This window comes from Periophthalmus magnuspinnatus, chromosome 4, assembly GCF_009829125.3.
Source record: "Periophthalmus magnuspinnatus isolate fPerMag1 chromosome 4, fPerMag1.2.pri, whole genome shotgun sequence".
NCBI classification, from domain to species: Eukaryota; Metazoa; Chordata; class Actinopteri; order Gobiiformes; family Gobiidae; genus Periophthalmus; species Periophthalmus magnuspinnatus.
Window position 1 is genome coordinate 29,711,901 of NC_047129.1, and position 22,483 is coordinate 29,734,383.

At 40.9% G+C, this 22,483-nt stretch overlaps 3 protein-coding genes across 3 annotated transcripts in view; 2 read left to right on the top strand and 1 right to left on the bottom strand.

Moving 5' to 3' along the window:
* LOC117369904 (complement factor H-like) overlaps positions 1-1,002 on the top strand; it is a 40,214-nt gene extending 39,212 nt beyond the window's left edge. The window contains exons 27-28 of the mRNA XM_055221553.1: positions 183-347; positions 809-1,002. Coding sequence (XP_055077528.1) covers positions 183-347; positions 809-1,002 — 359 coding nt within the window. The remainder of the gene's footprint in view (positions 1-182; positions 348-808) is intronic.
* A 1,418-nt stretch (positions 1,003-2,420) lies between these two features.
* On the top strand, positions 2,421-8,598 carry LOC117369905 (complement factor H-like). The gene is made up of 5 exons (XM_033965247.2): positions 2,421-2,574; positions 2,653-2,832; positions 6,070-6,279; positions 6,862-7,056; positions 7,342-8,598. The coding sequence occupies exons 1-5, from the start codon at positions 2,508-2,510 to the stop codon at positions 7,350-7,352; spliced, it is 663 nt and encodes a 220-aa protein (XP_033821138.2). The 5' UTR covers positions 2,421-2,507; the 3' UTR covers positions 7,353-8,598.
* Positions 8,599-10,903: 2,305 nt separating this feature from the next.
* Positions 10,904-22,483, bottom strand: part of aspm (assembly factor for spindle microtubules) — a 37,429-nt gene continuing 25,849 nt past the window's right edge. Inside the window, exons 23-26 of the mRNA XM_055221458.1 lie at positions 17,381-17,535; positions 14,173-14,349; positions 13,025-13,197; positions 10,904-11,097 (exon numbers count right to left, since the gene is read on the bottom strand). Of these exons, the coding sequence (XP_055077433.1) occupies positions 10,995-11,097; positions 13,025-13,197; positions 14,173-14,349; positions 17,381-17,535 (608 nt within the window). The 3' untranslated portion in view covers positions 10,904-10,994. The remainder of the gene's footprint in view (positions 11,098-13,024; positions 13,198-14,172; positions 14,350-17,380; positions 17,536-22,483) is intronic.

Consider the following 22,483-nt stretch of genomic DNA (forward strand, 5'->3'; position numbering starts at 1 on the left):
GTTTGTTTTAACCCAACATAATCCTGGTGTTTTTGGGTTCGATATTTCGTGCTTTTTTGTTGATGGCGTTGCTGAGCCTGGATGGGAAGATGGAGTTAGTTTCTGCACCATTGTGTCATTTTTAAAAATTGATTAATTGAGGTCTGGACTTTTTCCCTCATGCAGGTCTGTTTCTCTTTCAGACAGTCAGAGTTGTGGACCTCCACCTTTTTTGGAAAATGGAGACTTCATAGTTTATAGCCACAATTCACAGATTAAATACCAATGTCATTCCATGTACACAATGGAAGGAGAGCCGTACAAAACCTGCCTCAACGGAGAATGGACCGGGGAAATCAAATGTCTCAGTAAGACATGTGTTCACTCTCCTACATCAGGCATTGTCATTTATAAGAGCTGTGATTTTTTTCCTGTCTCTAATTGTCAGTGATAAGCTTGGGGAATTTAACATGCTCTGTGCACAGCAGCACGCTAGCTTACTCCAGAGGTTGTAGCTTGATTGCTGATTGGCTGCAGGTGTGTAGTGGGTGGTGCCAGAATCTCCGCCCAGCTCCAGCCTCAGACACAGACGTGAAGGGGAAGGACAGCACAGAAGACAGAAAAAACCCGAATCCTTACAGCTTTAAGCATTTTCCTAAACTTAACCATTTCCCTAAGCCTAACCTTAATCATAACCCTTTTCCGAACTTAAAATAAATAAACTTCATCTCCTGAAATGACCGATCGCAGCAGACCGTCTCTCCTGACCCGACATTCTACGATTAAACAAAACATGATCTAATTGTCTGTTTTGTGTTCTCCCTAACAGAACCCTGCACAGTGAATCCAGACCTGATGGGACTACATAATATTCGATTCAAATTTGCATCAGTACAAAAGCTGTACTCCCTCCATAACGATCACATCACATTTACCTGCGTGGATGGAACTTACCCTGTCGGCAGTGAGGGAATGCGTCGAATCTGTAAAGACGGAGTGATGCGCCTTCCATCATGTGCTTAAGTGATGATTATGATTTACGTTCAGCATGTATGGATTCCTGTTAAATACCATTTACAAAAGTACATTTTAGATTGAGGGATCCAACACCATGGAGATATCATCGCTTTGTCTAGAATGTTCAAAAGTATGGCATTATATAACTTACATTTTGGTTTGTTTTTTATTCATACAGTGGACGATAAACATTGACCATAAGGAAAGATGCATTGTACCAGGTCATAGCATCACGTTTCTTTATTTTGTTTTTTCCTCATTGATGCAACAAATGAATATTACTGTTAATCTTGATTTCATGAGATAGAGATCTGACGAGACTGGACATTGACAAGGTGGCATGGCCTCAAAGAAAAGAAATGCCAAATTTAAATAAAACTGGAAAACGCCCCAAACTTCCAGGGCGGCGTTACAACCCAGCTTTACCAGAGTTAGGGGAAGTAACACAAACCCAGATGGAAAATGGTCAAATAAAGTTGTAATTGAACAGGATTGTAAAAGGTAAAGCAACAAAAGTGGTCTAAGACATTTCCACAAAAGTATAACCAAAAAAAAAAACTAAACTAAGAAACCTAAGTAAGAGGTTTTAGAGGTAAAGAGTCACAGAGACCTAATCAAATGAGTTAGAAAACAAGGGACACATAACACCCACAGTGTCCAAAATAAACACCAGCCACATAAACCTACAAACAGACAAAATAACAAGAGACACAAGAACAGAAATAAACTAGTGCCTTGGGTCATGTTCACATGTTCGTCACAAACGGATTCAGCCTCAACCTGCCGGGGTGTGTGTGTGTGTGTGTGTGTGTGTGTGTATGTGTGTGTGTGTGTGTTCTTTCTAAAAGAAAGAAGTACCATAAATGTGAAATAGTTGAAACAGCAGCAGCAGCAGGACCCGCCCCACTCAGTGACACTTTTGGACTAGTTCTTTCTAACAGTCAAGTCACACTCAAGCCCTGCCAAAATAAGATCAGATTTGTTTTTTCCCACGTGAAACAAAGCTCACTGGCTCACCTATTATTTACATATAAAATCTAATTTATTTCAGTTTAGTGTTTGGCTCATTGGTTCTGCAGAAATCTGCAATGTTTTTCAGCCTCCTGTGATATTTTTCTTTTCTGTTTTTTTTTCTAATACGTACGGGCCATGCCTGTCTCTGATTGGCCAAACCATCTGTCACACCCATCTGAAATAAAAGTATTCTGGATCCCAGGCAGCCAAAACACCAATACTGTTTTACAAAAACAAACCAAATGAAAATCGTACCAAATACAAACCTGTTACATTGATATTACCACTTTATTACAGCGGGATAGGGTGTTACAATCCCCGGGGGAGCCCCTAAATTGTTTTATCCCAGCTGTGTTTGGGGAAGTAACAAAGACCAAGACGGAAAAGAGGGTTTCAATAAGACACAATGACCTTTACAAAGTATTGATTGGCAGGTTATTAAATAAACCCTGAACAGGGACAGTAAACTATTCCAAAGTTTAGAGTCCAAAGCAGCAATGAAGCCGACTGTGATTTTGATGCTGTTTCTATGGAGCTTTGTGGAGTTCACTTCAACACTAAAAGGTACGGAACATTTGAATCTGTCGACCAAAGTGTTTTTAGAGTGTTACTCGCTCACATGAGGCTGGTTTTGTCTTTTAGAGTGTTCAAAGTTGCCTTCTTTTCAACATGCATTTGTATTGGACGAATACAAAAAGGCAGAATACCAAGAGGGAGATGTGATTTACTTCTGCTGTGATCCTGGGTTCACGACTGGCCTGAACACCACCTACATCTGCACAGAGCACGGCTGGAGAGCTGCCACCATCGGCCAGTGCATCGGTGAGCTCAGAGTACAATACAGTGTTTCCCAAACAGGGGGACATGAACGCTTAGTAAAGAGAATGTAAAATCTGTTCATAAAAGAAGGTCAAGTGGAATAGTACTGCAGTGTAAATGTTGATTGTATTAAAATGTATAAGCCTGAAGTGGAACTAAACATCTAAACTCCGCCCACAACCACATTTCAAATAGAGCTGCTAAACTGGAGAAAGTCTGGAGGATTAAAGGGGAGAGTGAGGGGGGAGGGGGGGCGGGGTCTGGAGGATTAAAGGGCAGAGTTTACAGTTTAGTAAAAACAGTTAATAACGTCCCTTCCCCGAACCACCACCTTAACGTCGTGGAGGGGTTTGGGCACCCGAATGATCCTGGGAGCTCTGTTGTTGGGGGCTTCATGCCCCTAGTAGGGTCACCCATGGCAAACAGATCCTGGGAGACGGGTCTGACTAAGAGCGGTTCAGAAGCCCCTTATGATGAGTGCACAATCAAGGTTCATTATGTCACCCGGACCGGCGTCATCAGGGCCCCACCCTGGAGCCAGGCCTGGGGTGGGTGCTGGAGAGCAAGCGCCTGGTGGTCTTCCCCCATGGGGCCCGGCCGGGCTCAGCCCGAAGAAGTGACGTGGGGCCGTCCTCACGTGGACCCACCACCTGCGAGAGGATCCGTAAGGGGCTGGTGTAGAAAGATCTGGGCGGCAGTCGAAGGCGGGGACCTCGACAACCAGATCTTTGGACATGGACACTGGCTCTGGGGACATGGAATGTCACCTCGCTGGGGGGGAAGGAGCCTGAGCTTGTGCGGGAGGTTGAGCGTTACGGGCTAGATATAGTCGGCCTCACCTCCACGCACAGTTTGGGCTCTGGAACTCAACTCCTTGAGAGGGGCTGGACTCTCCATGTCTCTGGCGTTGCCCGTGGAGAACGGCAGCAAGCTGGTGTGGGCTCATTGCCCCAAGGCTCAGCTGCCACGTGTTGGAGTTCACCCCGGTCAACGAGAGGATCGCGTCCCTGCGCCTTCGGGTCGGGGACAGGTCTCTCACTGTTGTGTCGGCATACGGGCCGAACAGCAGAGTCTCTGGGAGAGGTATTAGGCAGTGCACCGACCGGGGGACTCCGTTGTTCTCCTGGGGGACTTCAATGCCCATGTGGGTAATGACAGTGACACTTGGAGGGGCGTGATTGGGAGGAATGGCCCCGCGATCTGAACCCGAGCGGTGTTTTGTTATTGGACTTCTGTGCTAGTCACAGTTTGTCCATAACAAACACCATGTTCGAGCACAAGGGTGTCCATCGGTGCACGTGGCACCAGGACACCCTAGGTCAGAAGTCGATGATCGACTTTGTTGTCGTGTCATCTGACCTCCCGCCACGTGTCTTGGACACTCGGGTGAAGAGAGGGGCTGAGCTGTCAACTGATCACCACCTGGTGGTGAGTTGGATCCGCTGGCGGAGGAGGAAGCCGGACAGACCTCACAATGCGCTTGCATTGTGAGGGTCTGCTGGGAACGTCTGGTGGAGCCCTCTGTCAGAGGGGTCTTCAACTCCCACCTCCGGGAGAGCTTCACCCTGATCCTGGGGGAGGCTGGGGACATGGACTCTGAGTGGGCCATGTTCTCCACCTCTATTGTCGATGCGGCCGCTCGTAGCTGTGGTCGTAAGGTCTGTGGTGCTTGTCGCGGCTGCAATCCCTGAGCCCGGTGGTGGACACCGGAAGTAAGGGATACTGTCAGGCTGAAGAAGGAGTCCTATTGAGCCTTGTTGTCTCGTGGGACTCCTGAGGCAGCTGACGAGTACCGCCAGGCCAAGCGTGTCATGGCTCGTGTGGTTGCAGAGGCAAAAACTCGGGGTTGGGAGGAGTTTGGGGAGGCCATGGAGGAGGACTATCGGACGGCCTCAAATAGATTTTGGCAAACTGTCAGTGCTTCACCAACACTGTTTACAGTGCGGGTGGAGAGCTGCTGACCTCGACTGGGGATGTTGTCGGGCGGTGGAAGGAATACTTTGAGGATCTCCTCAATCCCACCGTCACGTCTTTCGAGGAGGAAGCAGAGACTGGGGACCCGGAGGCGGACTCATCCATAACCCTGGTTGAAGTCACCGAGGTTGGCAAGCTCCTTGGTAGCAAGGCTCCGGGGGTGGACGAGATCCGTCCTGAGTACCTCAAGTCTCTGGATGTTGTGGGGCTGTGAGATTGACAGGCGGATCGGTGCAGCGTCTGCAGTGATGCGGTCGCTGTATCGGTCCGTTGTGGTGAAGATGGAGCTGAGTTGAAAGGCAAAGCTCTCGATTTACCGGACAATCTACGTTCCTACCCTTACCTATGGTCATGAGCTCTGGGTAATGACCAAAAGGACAAGACCATGGATACAAGCGGCCGAAATGGGCTTCCTCCGCAGAGTGGCTGGGTGCACCCTTAGAGACAGGGCGAGGAGCTCAGTCACACGGGAGGAGCTCGGAATAGAGCCACTGCTCCTCCACGTCGAGAGGAGCCAGTTGAGGTGGCTCGGGCATCTGTTCCGGATGCCCCCTGGTTGCCTCCCTCGGAAGGTGTTCCAGGCATGTCCCACCAGGAGGAGGCTCCAGGGCAGACCCAGGACACGCTGGAGGGACTATGTCTCTCGGCTGGCCAGGGAACGCCTTGGGGTCCCACCGGAGGAGCTGGAGGACGTGTCCGGGGTGAGGGAAGTCTGGGAGTCCCTGCTTAGACTGCTGCTCCTGCGACCCGGCCCCGGATAAGCGGAAGAAAATGGATGGATGGAGTTAATAGTTTTAAGTGTTTAGTTCCACTAAAACAAAGGCAGAGTTGAAGTGATGAATTGTTTAATGGATGTAACAACAACATACACATGTTTAACACAAACTGCTGCATATTTAGGTCTTTTCTGAAACAGAAAACACTCTGTTGAATCGTGTGATGTCATCTGGTAATACAGGAAGTGCTCCACTTTGTTTTTAAACATCTTTACTAGAATCATTTGCATAATTTTAGCCCTGGAAGTGCCAGTCTGACAGTAAAAAGGTCACTACCACTTCATGACATCACAAGGTGGAACAGAGCATTTTAAACTTTGTAAATGTAGACTGACTAATAATAAAGGGTGACTCAAACATGTTTGAATGAAAGAACACAGCTCCAGGTCTGTTTATGAGGAGATAACATGGCTGACAGCTCACAAGAGTCAGTTTTACATAATACAGGAGCTTTGAAGCACAGGCCTGATCTGTCATCCTGTTTTCACAGAGGACTCTTTTCCTGTGCTTCTGGGCTGCACTCCCCCTCCACCTGTCACCAACGGATATGTGCTGCAAAATACAACTTTAATGTACGGAAATGGACAGATTGCCAGATACCAGTGTAATAGTCGCTACAAGCTGAGAGGAGGATCCTTTAAAATCTGCAACAATGGACAATGGACAGGTGACGTCCAGTGCATTGGTGCAAGTCACAGAGGTGAGGACGTGAGATTCAAGATTTGGACTCGAGTCAGACTTGAATCTCTGTTCTGATGACTTGAAAGTTGACTTGATAAATGGACTCAGTCTTAGGACTCGACTTGGACTTGAAGGCCTGTGACTCGGGACTTGACTTGAGTCCTGTGAGCTGAGATGAATTTAAGATTCTGTTTATAGAAAAAACTGTTTTCTATACAGTTGATACATCCAGTGCTTCATTTTCCAGGAACAAACTGTTCTCATGTCTCTCCTCACTCATCTATTTGTTACCAAAGATGTAACAATAACTGAAATATTGTGATAATGTATCGACACATTTCTTACAATACTATTGGATTATAAGATGTTGCAGCAACAACTAAAAAGAACTACACAGACCATGATCCTTTGCTCCATTTCAGTGCAGATAACATGAAGAAATAACTGTTATTAAGGACTTTTAAATCTGAATCCATTGGAATATGAGCTACAGAGCCACATTTGAGCTTCTATCCCTCTGGAGCTGAATCAAGCACTAACCAAATAACACATCTGTTAAAACAAATACCTTCAGTAATAACATCTTTCTCATTTCTTTTAGCTTTAACATGTAAAGTGGACAGTTACCCACCGGTGGGCACTACTTACCGTCCTCAGGGAAAAAATATTTTTATCCCTGGACAAACATTGAGCGTCTCATGTGGAGATAACAAGTGGGTGAAGAGGCCTGAGCTTCAGTCAGCTCAACTCATGTGTCAAGACACCGGGAACTGGGACTTTCCCCCTGTGTGCAAACGTATGTAACACATACTTCAAATGTATTTGGAAATTGATACTTTGCAGTGGGGTTACATGGGAGGGGGGGCTGGGACCTGCATGTATGTCTTTGGGGGAATGTTCAGCAGTTACCATGGTGACATGATGCACACATCAGCATCCACAACCTGATACATTTTTATATTGTTTTAAAACTCAAGAAAAAATACAAAATAGATTTTTTTTTTTGTAAAATCTTAAATATAAACTATGTTTTAGTGAAATGATAAGTCTGACACACACTTTGTATATTGTGTTTCCGTAGGGCAGCCATGATGATTACTCACTGAGGACCCCCGTGTCCACATGGCCATCGTCTCACTCTCATCTGCAGCACTGGAGCAAAGGAAAGATTCTCAGTGTCCGTCTGGAGAGTGGACAGAGTTTACATGCTCTATATAAAGACACATCGCTTTTTTTCTCACTGACTGACCTGAAATCAGACTATACTTTTCCTGTATTAAGTCAATTAGGATTACCAAAATTATTTATTTTTGTTAAATGCCAGAATACTGAGAGGAGGATTTTTTACGCAATTTTTCATGACTTCAAAATCAGATGTTTACATAGAGTAAGATACTATGCATTTAAATGACTTGGTAAAACCCAGATGATGATGTCATGTCTTTTGAAGCTTCTGATTGGTTTATTGACAACATTTGAGTTAATTAGAGACACACCTGAAACACACTGCTTCTTTGTGTAACGTCATGGGAAAGTCAAAAGAAATCACCCAAGAAATCAGGAAGAGAACTGTGGACTTGCACAAGTTTGGTTCATCCTTGGTGCAGTTTGCAGATGCTGAAGGTTCCACGTTCATCTGTTCAAACTATTATACACAAATATAAACAGTAAACTTCTGACTTTAAAGAAAGTCGTCAAAAAATTGTTTAAAAAAAAAAATCCTCTCATTATTCTGGCATTTACCAAATAGAAATAATTTTGGTAATCCTAATCGACTTAAAACCAGAAAAACAATCTGATTTTTAGTCTGATTTCATGTCAGACAGTGAGAAAAAAAGCATGTTTTTATATTGTGTTTGTAAACTTCTGCTTTCAACTGTATGTGCACTCATGTAGGACTGGGTTATATCCAAACAATTATTATTTTTTTTAATCTTCAATTCGATATATTGCTGGTTTTCAGATTGTAGAATGTGTCATATTTTCAGATGGGACACGAGCCACTTTTTTCCATTACATTGTACTTTACCATGAAATATCCACAGTTGTTGAACCTGATTATTTCTATTAGTGACTAAACCCAAGAACTCGCCGAATTACAACACAAATCTGCATGTTAACAACAGTCATTTTAGATTTTCGCTGCCTCCATCTGCATTAAATATTATTGTCCTATAAAATGTTGTGATGTCGTCTGAAACACGGCAATGTAATAAATACAAATAAAATCACTGCAAAAAGTGCATTTTCACCCTGTTTGACACACATTTTTATGATTCATCACTACTGTATTTACAAAGAATATACTGACACATGTATAAAGCCATAATGCTCCTTCACTTATGAGTTAGTTTGTTTAATTTTTGTGTCAATTTTTGGCGAAAACACACACTCTTTCCAATAATATTAACTGATAGGTTCACAACCTATATTAGAGTTCAAAAGAGAAGAGAAGACAAGAGAGATTATTTTGTCTCAATACTGAATAAAATGATCAGATTTAAATCAGATGTTACGTCCCACGTCGCTACAGCCAGATGATGTGACTGGACTGGGTCACTGAGACATCTGTCCTCGACTGCTCCTCGTACTCGACCCATATGAAACTCTCTGTGGGTGGTGAGCTCACAGGAGAGCAGACCCGTGTCGTCCTTTTGGGATTAGCCCGGCCGGGCCTCGTGGGCAAAGGCCCGGCCACCAGGTGCTCACGTTGAGCCTTAAGCCCAGGCCTGGCTCCAGGGGCCCTGGCTGTGCCATACTGGACGACATCATGGTCCTTGTTTTATTACTCTTCTATACTATATTCTGTACTCGTCCTGAGTATCTTAAATCTCTGGATGTGGTGGGGCTGTCTTAGCTGACACGCCTCTGCAACATCGGGCACAGTCCCTGTGGAATAGCGTGGTGGTCCCTCTGTTTAAGAAGGGGGGCCGGAGGGGGGGTTCCACCTGCAGTGGAATCACACTCCTCAGCCTTCCCGGTAAGGTCTATTCCAGGGTACTGGAGAGGAGAATCTGACCGATAGTCAAACCTCTGATTCAGGAGCAGCAAGTATCTCGCGGTCTTGTTCACGAGTGAGGGAAGACTGGAGCGTGAGATTGACAGGTGGATCGGTGCAGCGTCTGCAGTGATGTGGTCGCTGTATCGGTCTGTTGTGGTGAAGAAGGAGCTGAGTCCAAAGGCAAAGCTCTCGATTTACCGGTCAAACTACATTCTTACCCTCACCTACGGTCATGAGCTTTGAGTAATGACCTTGAGGACAAGATCGTGGATACAAGTGGTCAAAATAAGTTTCCTCCGCAGGGTGGCTGGGCGCTCACTTAGAGATAGGATGAGGAGCTCAGAGTAGAGCTGCTGCTCAAGAGGAGCCAGCTGAGGTGGCTGGACAGATGCCTCCTGGACGCCTTCCTAGAGCAGTGTTCTGCACGTCTCAACAGGAGAAGACCCAGGACACGCTGGAGGGACTATGTCTCAGGACTGGCCTGGAAACACCTCGGGATCCTCCCAGAAGAGCTGGAAGTGTGTGTGGAGAAGGAAGTCTGGGCTTCCCTGCTGAAACTGCTGCCTCTGCGTCTGGTCCCAGATAAAGCGGAAGAGAACGGATGGATGTTACGTCCCAACCGTTACTCTATAAATTACTCTTACGCAAGTACCCTTTTTCCAAATACTTTTTTTGGACAACTACTTTGTTCTTCTACTATGTTACTCTTGTTTCAGGACAATGTTTGGCTGCTCTGTCCATAGCTGTATCTACATGAGCTGATACCTGGTGACGCGTTTCATTTGCTCCACTTTTATTTATACTGAGAACATGTTTTGTTTGTTGAATAAATGTTTGTGAAGCCCATGAGGCAACTCCTACGATTTTACTGAATTAAAGTGGAAATAAACACTAAATCAATTTTTGTTTTTACAACTAAACTGTGTACAACTGAGTGTGTGCTGTGTCCCCTGTCTACTGCACTTTCAAGTACTACATGACATCACACAGGGCTGCCCTGATAATAGCCAGGTGTTTCTGATTGCAAACACACCTGGGGAGCGGAGGGCGGAGTTTGAAATGTGGATACCTGTCAAACCAATCGAAATGTTTCTTATACCTCTCTGCCATTAGGCCATTTAAAACGCAGCAATAATGTGTCCTACCACAACTCTGCACATGACACTCAGATCTGTGTCTCGCTGCAGCAGATGAATATGGACCAGTGGATTCACTCACTGCATCTAACAGATCAGATGCAAAACAACTTTCTCCAGCTAAACTCAGAGAGAAGTTATAGTCTGTCTTTTTGTTCCTGTGGCCAAAGTCACAATAATTAGAAAGAAATCATTAGGAAAACATGTCTCCATAAACCTGATTGTTTGACTGCCCTGTGGGTGGAGTTCAAGTGATTAGTTCCATTTGAAATTGATGTTTCACAATGTTGAAAATACTTTTACATGTTAAAATGTTTGTGTAGTTATAGGTCTAAAGTTTACAGATGTATTAAATTTCACTTTGATTTGATCTCACCCAACGTCACTGTTGTATTCAAAATAAATTCGCTGACACTTTATGCAAATAGAGCAATTATAAATACACGTCTGGTTGTAAATAACACCTGGATCACACATGGATTTAAAAAAACAGAACTAATTTTATTCTGTACATTCAAAACATTCTATACACAAAGTTAAAACAGTACACACTGTTTTCACTTAAAAAGGAGATGATTTGTGGCTAAAAATTAATATTTACAAAATAATGGACAATGTCTCTGCCACGATCTGAATGGCCCTCAGAGGATCCACGATGTCTTTGAGTTTGTTTTTTGTGAGAACCCACTCCGGAGCAAACCTAAAAACAACAACAGATATGTTAGGATCCCATTTAAACATCCAGACTACAAAAATAATCATCTATTGTTACTTTGCAGCTGATGTCATCAATATTCTTTGGGGGTGTCATGCTAACTGTAGGCACTACCCTGTCTGTAGCTCTGTGTTCTAAGTTAGACGTTAATTTGAGCTTCATTTTACCACAATCTGACAATAACGTACTGACTTTTTGGAACTAACCCTAACACTTAACAGAAACATGAAGGCTCATGATGATCACAGGCAGTGTGTGCAATGTGTTTTAGGAGCAGAGTGAACCAGGCTTGAGGTTTAGGGGCACATGTAAATTTTACATCTATAAACTTTGAACCATGTTGTAGCATTAGATTTCTCATTTGTTTTTTATTGATTAATGCCATATTTGAGTATTCCTGTATTGCCCTGCATTTTAGAAAATGTCTGTTTTCACTCACCCCCAATTTCCACCCATTTTTTGCTGGGTAGATTTTTGCAGTTTTTAATGATTTTAAATGATTTTAAAAAAGTACTTTTTTGTTTTAAACTGAGCATAATGTGCTTGACTCTGCTAAATAGTTAAAATGTATGACACCCGTGGGTCATTATGTCATAATCTGGAAAAATCGCAGCATTGATTTAAAATAACTCAAAAAAAAAAAAAAAATAACGTAGCTGACTTCAGTGTTTGAAAAGGGGACCTGACGTCACCATAAATGTCATCACGACAAACGGCTGCGAACTTGTTGGCAGCTGTGATGGATAGCTGCAGATCACACAGATTTAATTTTTCCTTTTGTGCAAAAATTATAAGACAATAAAACTGAATAAAACTGAAGGAAGTAAGTACGTGCCGCGGTGGGCACACGCCGCGGTGGGCACACGCCACAGCAGTGAAAACGGGAAGATCAGAGCTTTGATATCTTGAATATAGGAGAACAATGACTGCTGAAACATGCATGAATCACTCTAAATCAGGGGAGCTCAGACTTTTTCAGTATGTGAGCTACTTTTAAAATGATCGTGTCTGAAAGATCTACCACCTAATACAAAAATGTTAAACATATATTTATTTGTAAATGTATTATGAATTCTTACATGTACAGTGCATTTTCATGTACATGAGATAATACTGACAACCAGCCAGGAGTAAAATTGCATTTTTCGTTTGAAAGTGATAACAGAGCTAATCATGTTGATTACGGTTTTGTCTTTTTTTATAGCCATAAAAATCATGTTAAACGAAGTATCAGAATTTACTGCATTTTTTCACATAACTACTTCGATTTTACACATCCATCCGTATTTTTTCTTTTACGCATCGAATAAATGACTGGGAAAATCCCCGCAGCCCCGCGCTCTCATTCGTCACCTTCAGGACAACAGAGGCAGATTAATGTAATGATGGTAAAATATTAAGACAGCCCCATGTCTCCACTTTGAGACGCCGTTTGAATTTATATGAGAGCACGACTGGGGGCGGAGTTACGCTGCTGGAAAGTCCACAACCGCACTCTATCGGCGACGATAGGATCCGACGCTATAGGGTTAAACTAACTCACGCTTTTTTAGGTCACATCATGGGCGCTGCACACGCATAGAGTCAGGTGTAATCTGACTGTCCTGTATATTAGTCATGTGACTGCATGGATGACAGGACGTGATCTACACAAAATGCCTTCCAGTCGATCGCGATCGACGTAATGAACAGCCCTGATCTAAATACAACTTTAGAGGATTAATGAGAAAGGGAAATAACTAACATGATTAAAAAGTCCGTTTTGCAGTAGGTCTGATTTAAATAAACTGAACTTGTTTCGAGAACGATGTTATTTTAATATACTTTTTGGCACAATACAAAATATTGTCATTGAATGCCTAGTTTTTGCGGAATCAGATCCATTTTGACGATGTGTTTCTTATCCACTTACTTTGGTGTGGGGCGAGTCTTGCGTGGCGTGGCTTGGATGTAAAAGCTCCCGTTGATCGATGCGTTCATCTTCTGCTTTGTGACGGTTCTGTCGGCGTCCATCTTGTGTTTACGGGCTGTGAGTCTGTAGATGCTCTGCAGTCTGTCAATGGCTTTGGGGATTTTCGTCACCTCCTGAAAACATTTAAACATTCCTATTGAAACCCACTGCTGTATTTTGTATGGAAAAGAGGGTTGGCGATCACCGTTAGAAGAAAACGGCACTGTATGAAACGTATCTTTAAAGGGACTGCTTCAAAAACTGCCAGAACACCTCACCTGCTCGTTAATCACATGTAATACCAGATCACATGACTGCAGAAGGACTAAGGACTAGCGGCACCAAAACAGACGGGAAAGAGGCTTTTAGTGTTTTTGCTTCACACAAATGGAATACACTCCAACGAAAAGCAAAACTGGAGACTTGGGTGACACAATTACAATTTAATCATCTGGTTACAGACTTTCATACACGCAACTGCACCTTTTAATGTTTTATATGGACTTGTATACTTAGATTTAGTTTGTTTTTCTACTTGTAATGGATTTTAAACAGGGCACCCGTGAATAAGAGAGTTAGAGTGTTCTTATTGGGTTCCCTTGTATAAATAAAGATAAAAAAAGAAAAAGAATGCTGAGAAAATGTCTGTTTTCATCCCCCCCCCCCCATCTCCTCCCATTTCCCTGCACTCATTTGCAGTTAATAAAACAAATTATCAGCCATTTTCAACTTATTTCACTGTCTCATGTTACAATTCACCGTTTCACACTATGACTGAGGTTTGCACGAGCAGAATACACTCATAGCCTCTTGGCCAGATCGTCAATGCAAATAAGAAGGTCCTCTCAATGGACTTACCTGGTAAAATAAATAAATAGTGGACCATAAACGTAACCACAGAAGTACAGAAATATTACTTTATGAACTTGTTTGAGAGATTACACCAATCATTTCTGTCGCTTTTTTTATAGTTTTAATCATAGACAATAAACCCAATATTCAAAAATCTCCAAAACAACAATTGTAATACTGGAAATATCCCATTTGGAGGGTTTAAAAAAAATTGATATTACATTAAAAGTTGTATTTATGAGCGAAGCTGTCCGTACCAGAGCATGGCGTTTGTCCTGTAGAAGCAGGGCCAGCAGGAAACAGGCTTTGGTGAAGATGCTGCCTCCTTTTTCAGCCACTTTGTCCCCGGCCTTCTCCCTGTACCTCTGCAGCAGCTCCAGCAGAGTGTCCACAGAGCTCTCCACGCTGTACACCGCCTCTATGGTCTCATGGTACTGCGGGGGAAAACGCAAGAATTTAAAGGGGCCCATATTACGCCATTTTCTCATCTGTTATAACGTCATTTCCTCGTCAAAAACATACCGGGAGTTTTGTGTTGAACATGTATGAATGAAACAAAACACAAGGCCTTGTATGTGTTTAGTTCTTCTCTCAAACAGAAAACACTCTGTTCCACCTTGTGATGTCATCATGTGGTGATACAGGAAGTGCTCCATTGTGTTTTTAAACTCCACACGCCCTCACTAGAATCATCTGGATAATTCAGCTGTGGATCTCAACTTCTATCAATTTCTACTGAACTAAAATGGTAAAAGGGGCCGTTTACTTGAAAACTACTACTTCATGACATCACAAGGTGGAACAGAGGATTTTGAGTGAATGAAACAAAACAACTCCCCGTTACATTGTTGTTACCTCCTCAACAACACGTCTAACTGCTCAGAAGAGTCAAAAGTACATCATGCAGTGCTACTGAGTAAATGACGGACAAAGAACAATACTCTAAGATTTAAATATGGAACCTATTCATGATATTATTGAAATATCGTTAATCGTAATTATTTTGCTGTTTTTTATCATCCCATACTAGACGTATTTAGGCCAGATGCCCTTCCTGACACAACGAGGCCTGTCACGATAACAAATTTTGAAGTAAATATATTTAATATCAAAACTGACAAAAAAAAAGAAAAAAAAGTGTGTAGATTTAGAATTGATTTTGTGGTTTAAATTCAATGTTGTTTAAAAATGATGAGCTAAAAAAAAAAAAAAAGACAAAATGAAACCCTTTAGTCACTGAATTAATAACTTCTATGACTTATTACAGATGCAAACTTTCTATGGCTCGAATTTTGACCATATAGCCAAAAAATAACCAAAAATATCCCAGTAATGAAAGAAAAGAAGAAAATGTGCACACGATAAATGGACCCCAAAAATATATTGTTTCAGCTTTTATATAATAAACGATAAGTCGATGTAGTGACAATTGTGACAGGCCTAGACACAACCAGTCATAACTAACAGGACAGGAGCAAGAAGAATCCAAATCCAGTCATCTCTAATAGCTCAGCTCGTCTATGTCTGGAGATTTGAGCTGACTGCGCAGAGTCCACAGCAGACGCTTCCCTTTTCTGTGAAGTAACACTTTCCCTTCCTTTATTTTTTATATAATTATATTTCAGAATGGAACAATGTCACAATATTCTCTGATTTTATCCTTGAATCGACATATTAAATGCCAGATGTTGCCATTAACTTCTCTTTTTAAAAAGGGAGACAAAGGCACAATAACTAACGAGCTTTAATCCATTTTATAACTGTTCCCTCGTAAACGCTCAGTTGTATTTAATTGATTCATGCACAGAAAATTTCCGTTTTCACCTACCACCCCATATCACGCCGTTTTGAATCTATGTTATGTTATTTCCTTATCAAAAACAGACCTGGAGTCGTGTTTTGTTTCATTCACACATGTTTAACACACAAACTCTGCACATTTACCCGAGTTCTCGCAACCTGAAAACGCTCTGTTCCACCTTGTGATGTCACGTGGTAATACAGGAAGTGCTCCGTTGTGTTTTTAAACTCCACACAGATTCATTTCTAGAATCATTTGGATCATTTCAGCTTCTAGAATTGCCAAGATCTACTCAACAAAAGGAGCTGTTAACTTGAAAACTACCACTTCATGACATCACAAGGTGGAACAGAGCATTTTGAGCTTGGGGGATGTTACAGACTAATAATAAAGTGTTACTCAAACATGTGTGAATGAAACACAACACAACTCCAGGTCTGTTTTTGAGTTTATTTTTTATTTGTGTGAACGTGAGCATCAGACAGCATTGCAATTTCCCTCAGAATTAAAAAAAATAAAATAAACCAAGTTAAAATTGGACAGTGCAAATGACAAGTTTTCATGTTTTTTTTTCTTTATTACGTGGTGGGATAGTGCCATGGTAATTTATAAGGCTTTTTCCCCCCATCAGTCAAGTGAGAGTTTGCATTTAGAGACTTTTTTCTGCCAGATTAAACACTGCCTCCGACTGTTTGACATTAGTCTAATTTTAACTATTTGAGTAATTTGCACGTTTTGGCCCTTGTTGCTAGGTAGGTTACAGAAAAAAATAGGCAAGATTTTCAGTAAAATCTTAAATATGATGATGAACTAACCCGTCTTATGCACTTTATGGTTGAGGCACATTTACACACTCTGTACTGATCCCTAGATTCATTTAGACCCCAGTGTTATGGTCCTAAGCCTTAAATTCTTTTGGTTGTTTGTATTAGTCCTTTGTCCTATATTTTTAGTCTTTTTGTTTAGTTTACCCTTACCATTCCTGTTAATTAAATTGCTTCTTACTGGACCATTTTTCCATCTTGATTTTCTTTTTGTTACTTCCCTTTCCCTAACTGCGCTGGGTCGCAACACCCAGATTATAACATAGTAGAGTTCAAAACTATCGAAAATACAAAACTAAAACTAGTATCGAAACTAGATTTTTGCGAAAAGTATCGGTGTTTTTCAGATTTTAGAACGTTAATAACATTGTACTTTGCCCTGAAATCTCCAAAAGGTGAATTCAAAAATGTTGGATCTAGTCATTTATAGAAATGTTCAGGTGCAAGAACTCACTGCACTACAATAAAAAAAATCAACATTTGAGCGATACTCATTTCCGCTGTCCCCATCTGTATTAACTATATAATGTTGTGATGTCATCTGAAGCCCAGGAATCGATACTAAAAAAAAAAAAAAAAAACCTTTCCTGAGTAACTTTAGAATGATCTTGAGCTGCTGGAACCTACCTGGTCCTGCACTGAGGGATTACACAGATAAAAAGTAAGAAAAAAACTACGATTTAATGTTGAAAATCACATTCTATTGTCTAAATAAAGACTTTTAATAATCATCATTGTGTTATCGTAATCGGTATCGAGTATCGAATCTATTCTTGATTTATGGGGTGGATAAAAATTGCAGATTGAAGACACATTTTCGCAGGTCTTGTCTCGAGTTACCTTGGACAGGTTGAGCAGGATCTGGATGGAGTAGGTGATGACCTCCATACAGGGGACGCTTCTGTTGCAGCAGCGAATCAGAGTGAAGATGACCTTTGTCGCTCCGCTCTCCACCAGGCGCTCGCAGCACTCGGGGGACAGCCTGGTGGCCGTCTCTGGAATGACACAAAGAGAAAAGAACCTTGTAGTCAGAGAAAGGGTATAACCGGTAGAAAACCTGAGGAATACTGGTCACCAAACACGTGATTCATGACAAATAAATTATATGTTAAGAGTACATGGCTGGTACTTCCTGAGTGCTCCTGTCAGCTTTTCCCGGAGGCACACCGCAAACAAAAGTCCAGTAGGCTCAAGTAGATCCATAAACCAGGTTCTTTATTTCGGCACAGGCATCATTCAAACTGATTCAACATCATGATCTCTTCATCTCCTAATTTTACATCTCCAGAGTGGGCTCTATATACTAGTAGCACACGTCACATTCTCTTAATGATTAGCTTAGAATATACAGACATGTACATGTTATCTGGGTTCAATGAAGACAAAGTCAGCATGCTGATCTGGTCTTTCTTAAGAAACACACGTCTTGCACGTTTTGGTACAAAAATGCACATAGCACTTCCACGTCCATGTATGTTCCAAGTACATTATGACATCATCGTGCCACACTGGCACCCACAAAAACATACAGGTCAAAGTATAATATATCAAGTATAATAATATCATGTTACATGAAACATTAATCTCACAATCCCCCCTTTTGATCACATTAAAAACATGTGATCACACCAAAATTAAAAACAAAACACTACTTTCACATAATAATGCATTCAACTTAAAGTTCCCATATGTGAGTAAAATTTTAGCTTTAGCTTTAACCACCCTGATTATAACACAACCCAGCCCTTAGGCTAACATAACACATAAATTAACACATGACTCTCGGACAGCAAATAAGAAACAAGGAGCACTTACTAGGATTCAGAATTTGGATTTTATATCTTTTAAAACAAATGATCAATCTACATAGTTTTGACCAAACTTAGTCAATTGATTCAGGACATGAGAATTGAGACCTTACGGAGAATAACGAAATTTGTGACGAGGGAACTTCTTCATTAGGACAGTGGCCCTGCACATGTCTTCGATCTCTACCAGCAATCTAAGACATGGCATGACACAACATCCAATTATGACTAAGATAACAAACATTTTGTAGAGCCAATTTGACCAAGTGTTTTCAGATGCGCCAGGATTTTAGCAAATTCCATGGACAAAGACTTAAGGTGGTTCAGATCCTTAGTAATACTCCCATCAGGAGAGGTATTATTTAGTATATAAGTACAGCATTCTGCTTCAAACTTGATACATATTTATTATTCTTTGGCAAGTAACATATCTAAGGCAATCCTTTGGGTTTGGGTTTAGATTGATAAGACCACGACCTCTTAAATGTATGATTATTTCTTGAGTTAACTCTGTATGACAATTTAATTTGTTTTAAATTTAGTGAATTTGCTACACCTTATAGTGAATAGAATAATTAACATAATTGATGCACAAACACCTGACCATGTTTTTGATAGAATGGCATACAAACGTAAATTTGCACATAACCACCAAATATCTGCACAAGCAGTAGTGTGTTCAGTTAAAAGCAAATTCTCCATAATTATCAGAAGATAAAGTCTAATAACAGAAATCGTTAGTAAAACTTTCCATTTCATTTTTACCATTACTTCTTGTGTCTATATGTATAACTGCATCTTTAAGGAAACAAGTAGCCATTCCCATAGTCCAAGATGGTACATCTTTTAAAGCTACTACTGGTAATTTATTATGTAAGTGATAGCATTCAGTTTTATCAAATTATTTTTAGTGAAGAGGTTAAGTATACAGGTCAGGTCTTTTTCATTAGAATATGGTATTGATGTAGTATTTGAGCAGTATACTGTACCCATTTTAGCCAAGTATTTTCATTCATTACATATTTCAGTTTTGTTTGTTTCAATTTGTTTCAATTTTATTTCTCTGGTTAAATCATTTTCTGGAACAGGTTTATTAGGTTCAAAATTGTTGTTTAGATGTAGCCTTCAAAATTTAACTTTATTTTTCTATTGCAGGTACAGTATCAAATTTGGAACACTGGAATCCCATGGAATATTCCAGAGTCATAAAATGTAGGATTTTTGATAGATAATATTAAAGGATTGCATCGTTGAGTAATTGATTTGCGCCCTCTACAATGTTTTAGGTTCGTTTGATAAGAAGCATAATTTTCCTATTTTTTTTTAAAGTAATTCTCTGTTGTAAGTCAGTTTCAAAATTATCTTTCTCTTTATTATATTGTCCATTGGTGCTGGTTACAACTCTGGCGATCTCTATAACTTTATCATCGTAAACATTATTTTTGTCAGACATGTGTCCTTACAGACAATTTGTACATTTATTGCATGATCTATAGCGGGTACATCTCGCACACAGTCTAGCACTTCACATACTGTAGATTGAAGAGTATGTTGCAAGTTTGTCCCTTATAACAATATTTTACAAGTTTTGGTGTCCTTCTCTTTACTCTTTTCAGTGCCCATTGTCTCTTACCTGTATTATTGGTTGTCAGCTTGGTTTAATCGAGGCTTGTCATTTTGATTGTTGGCTGTCCGAGGCCATTCTCAACACTTCAATGAATAAGGGGAACGTACAACACTAGAACAACAGAAATGAGCATAATTAGCATAATCAAGAATACACATGGAAAATTTTCAAAACATTTTTCAAAAAATATGGCCTATACTCTCCTTTTCCTTCGTCTTCTTCTCTTTTCCTTCGTCTTCTTCTCCCCCTTTTCTCCTCCTTCTCTGGAGCCCTAGTGGTAGCAGGTGGTCGGGGTTGCTCCTCAGAGTCACCGTGTCCAGTGATGTCCGGATTTGGTCGACTTTCTTCATCCTTCACAAGTGTTCTCTTGACAGTGGCATTTATTCGTTCACAACTCCTTGACTTATGCCTTGTGGAATTCCAAATTGTGGAAAAACATCAGCAGTTAGGTGTTTGACTGCTTTCTTCTTTAAGTTCAGTTTGGTATTTCTGCAATTGCAACTTCACAGTAGTTAGTCCCCACTTTTTCCTGTTCTTCAGTCTCCTTCTTTGTGTGAGTTGGTTGTAATGTTTGTTTAGGCTCCTCACTGAAGCAAGGGAGGGGCAGCTCAATCTCCAGGCGGCCATTGCTGGCTTTCACATATCTCTGAGCCTCCTCGGACACTCAAAGACAGGGTTCAGCTGTTCCATATCCAGGGTGGACACTCGGTCTGCAATGTCCTTCACAGCAGTCACAACTCATCTGTATGTGTTCACATTGGCCAAAAGACCATCCAGATAGTCAGAGTTGATGGAAACGACAAACTCTTGAGTTTTGTCTACAACCGCTTTCAGGGTCTCGCTGATCTTGACCAGCGTAGTATCCAGGCTCTCCATGTTGTTCACGAAGTCCACATTTGGTCAGAGATGCCTTTGCCAGTTATTTCGACATTGTCGATGATTTGACCAATGGTCATCACATGTCCGATTGGCATGCGCAGCTCCATAGTGTTAAAGGTGTTCACAAAAGCATTGTAGTAGTACTCCATGTTGTCATAGACAACTTGGATGGTGGTGCGAAGAACAGTAGCAATGCTGGTGGTCATATCCTTCAGAAAAATAGGCAGGGTGGTCATCTCCTCAGAGCCAGGAAGACGGAACTGGGTCTCCCTGAGCACCTTGATGGCAGCATCCAGAAAAGCTTGGACATTTTTCTGGAACTCAACAATGAAGTTGCGGAAAAAGATGAAGAGCTGGCTGAGCTGGACGTCGTAGTTAATGTCAGTGTTGTAGGCCTCATTGATTCTGGCCACAATAGTGTCTCTCCACTCCAGCACATTGCTTATCAGTAGGTTGTTATCAGTGAAGCTTTACAGAGAGGACAGGACAGCAGGGGACTTGAACTCAAACAGCATAGCTTTGGGGCCTCCATGTTGTAGGCCACCTGAAGAGTCATCCTATCACTGTCTTTGGGAGTGGAACACAGTACCAGGATGTCAACATCAGCATCTGTGTTGTCTTTATTCCAGCTTCATGACCTTTGCTTTTCTTTGATGTTTTACTGCTAGTTCTTTCTTCAAGAGTTGGATATATTCCCACAACAGGTTCTCTCAGAAGTTCTTCCTTTAAGATCACCCCTTCTCCTTGTAGTAGTAATCACTTCTTGATTATGTCTTGAATGATGGACTGGTTTTCTCGAGCCTTCTTTGGATTCTGTTTCTTCGTGAAGTGCCTTATTTTCCAGAGCTCTATTAATTGGTTTAATGTGATTTAATTGGGACATTGTGATATTTTAGTATTTTGTTAAATTACCTTCTCAGCTGCTGTATAACAATTTGGATATTGCTTTGATTGTATTCAAGACGTAGAGTCTATGATGTTTATAGAATGAGTCACTATTTAATAAACGGTTTACTTAGATAGCGTGCGAAATCTATCTAGGAGCCAGCATTGCCTTATTATAGTTCTTAATTGAGATTATTTATTTTATTTATTTAATTTTTTTTATTATTATTATTTTTTTAACAATCTTAATATTTTCTTAATTTTATTTATGCATTATTATTTATTTTATAAATTTAACAAGCTTAGTATTTTCTTAATAACAGTTTTATTTCACATTTATTAAGCATTTATCTATATCTTCTAATAACATCTAATGATATCAACTGTTTTCTAAATTCTTATTTATTTAGTCAATTTATTTATATGAATAACACTTTATAAGAACTATACCCCATCTGGCCACAACAAGATACAGTCACTAATAAATGCCATCCAATTTTATCCTAATTTAATCATTTCAACTGTCTTCTCTATTTTGTGTTTCAACATCCCAACTCGAGGTAGAGGCTGAAACAGGAGGATTTAAGGTCATGACCTTAGCGTTCCCTGCCAAACGCAAACACAACAATATAGCCATGACCAATATGGATCCTAAAGTTTAAAAGATAGCAATAAATGCAGCCAAAGTGTAAATAACACTTCCTTTCTTCTTTTAGATCTTTTAATATTTTAGTGATATTTGCT

Bases quoted from the DNA above. Each gene is read 5' to 3' on its own strand.
- LOC117369905 (XM_033965247.2), top strand. From the start codon at position 2,508: ATGAAGCCGACTGTGATTTTGATGCTGTTTCTATGGAGCTTTGTGGAG. The intron at 2,575-2,652 runs GTACGGAACATT...TTTGTCTTTTAG, and splicing joins GTTCACTTCAACACTAAAAG to AGTGTTCAAAGTTGCCTTCT. The intron at 6,280-6,861 runs GTGAGGACGTGA...CATTTCTTTTAG, and splicing joins CATTGGTGCAAGTCACAGAG to CTTTAACATGTAAAGTGGAC.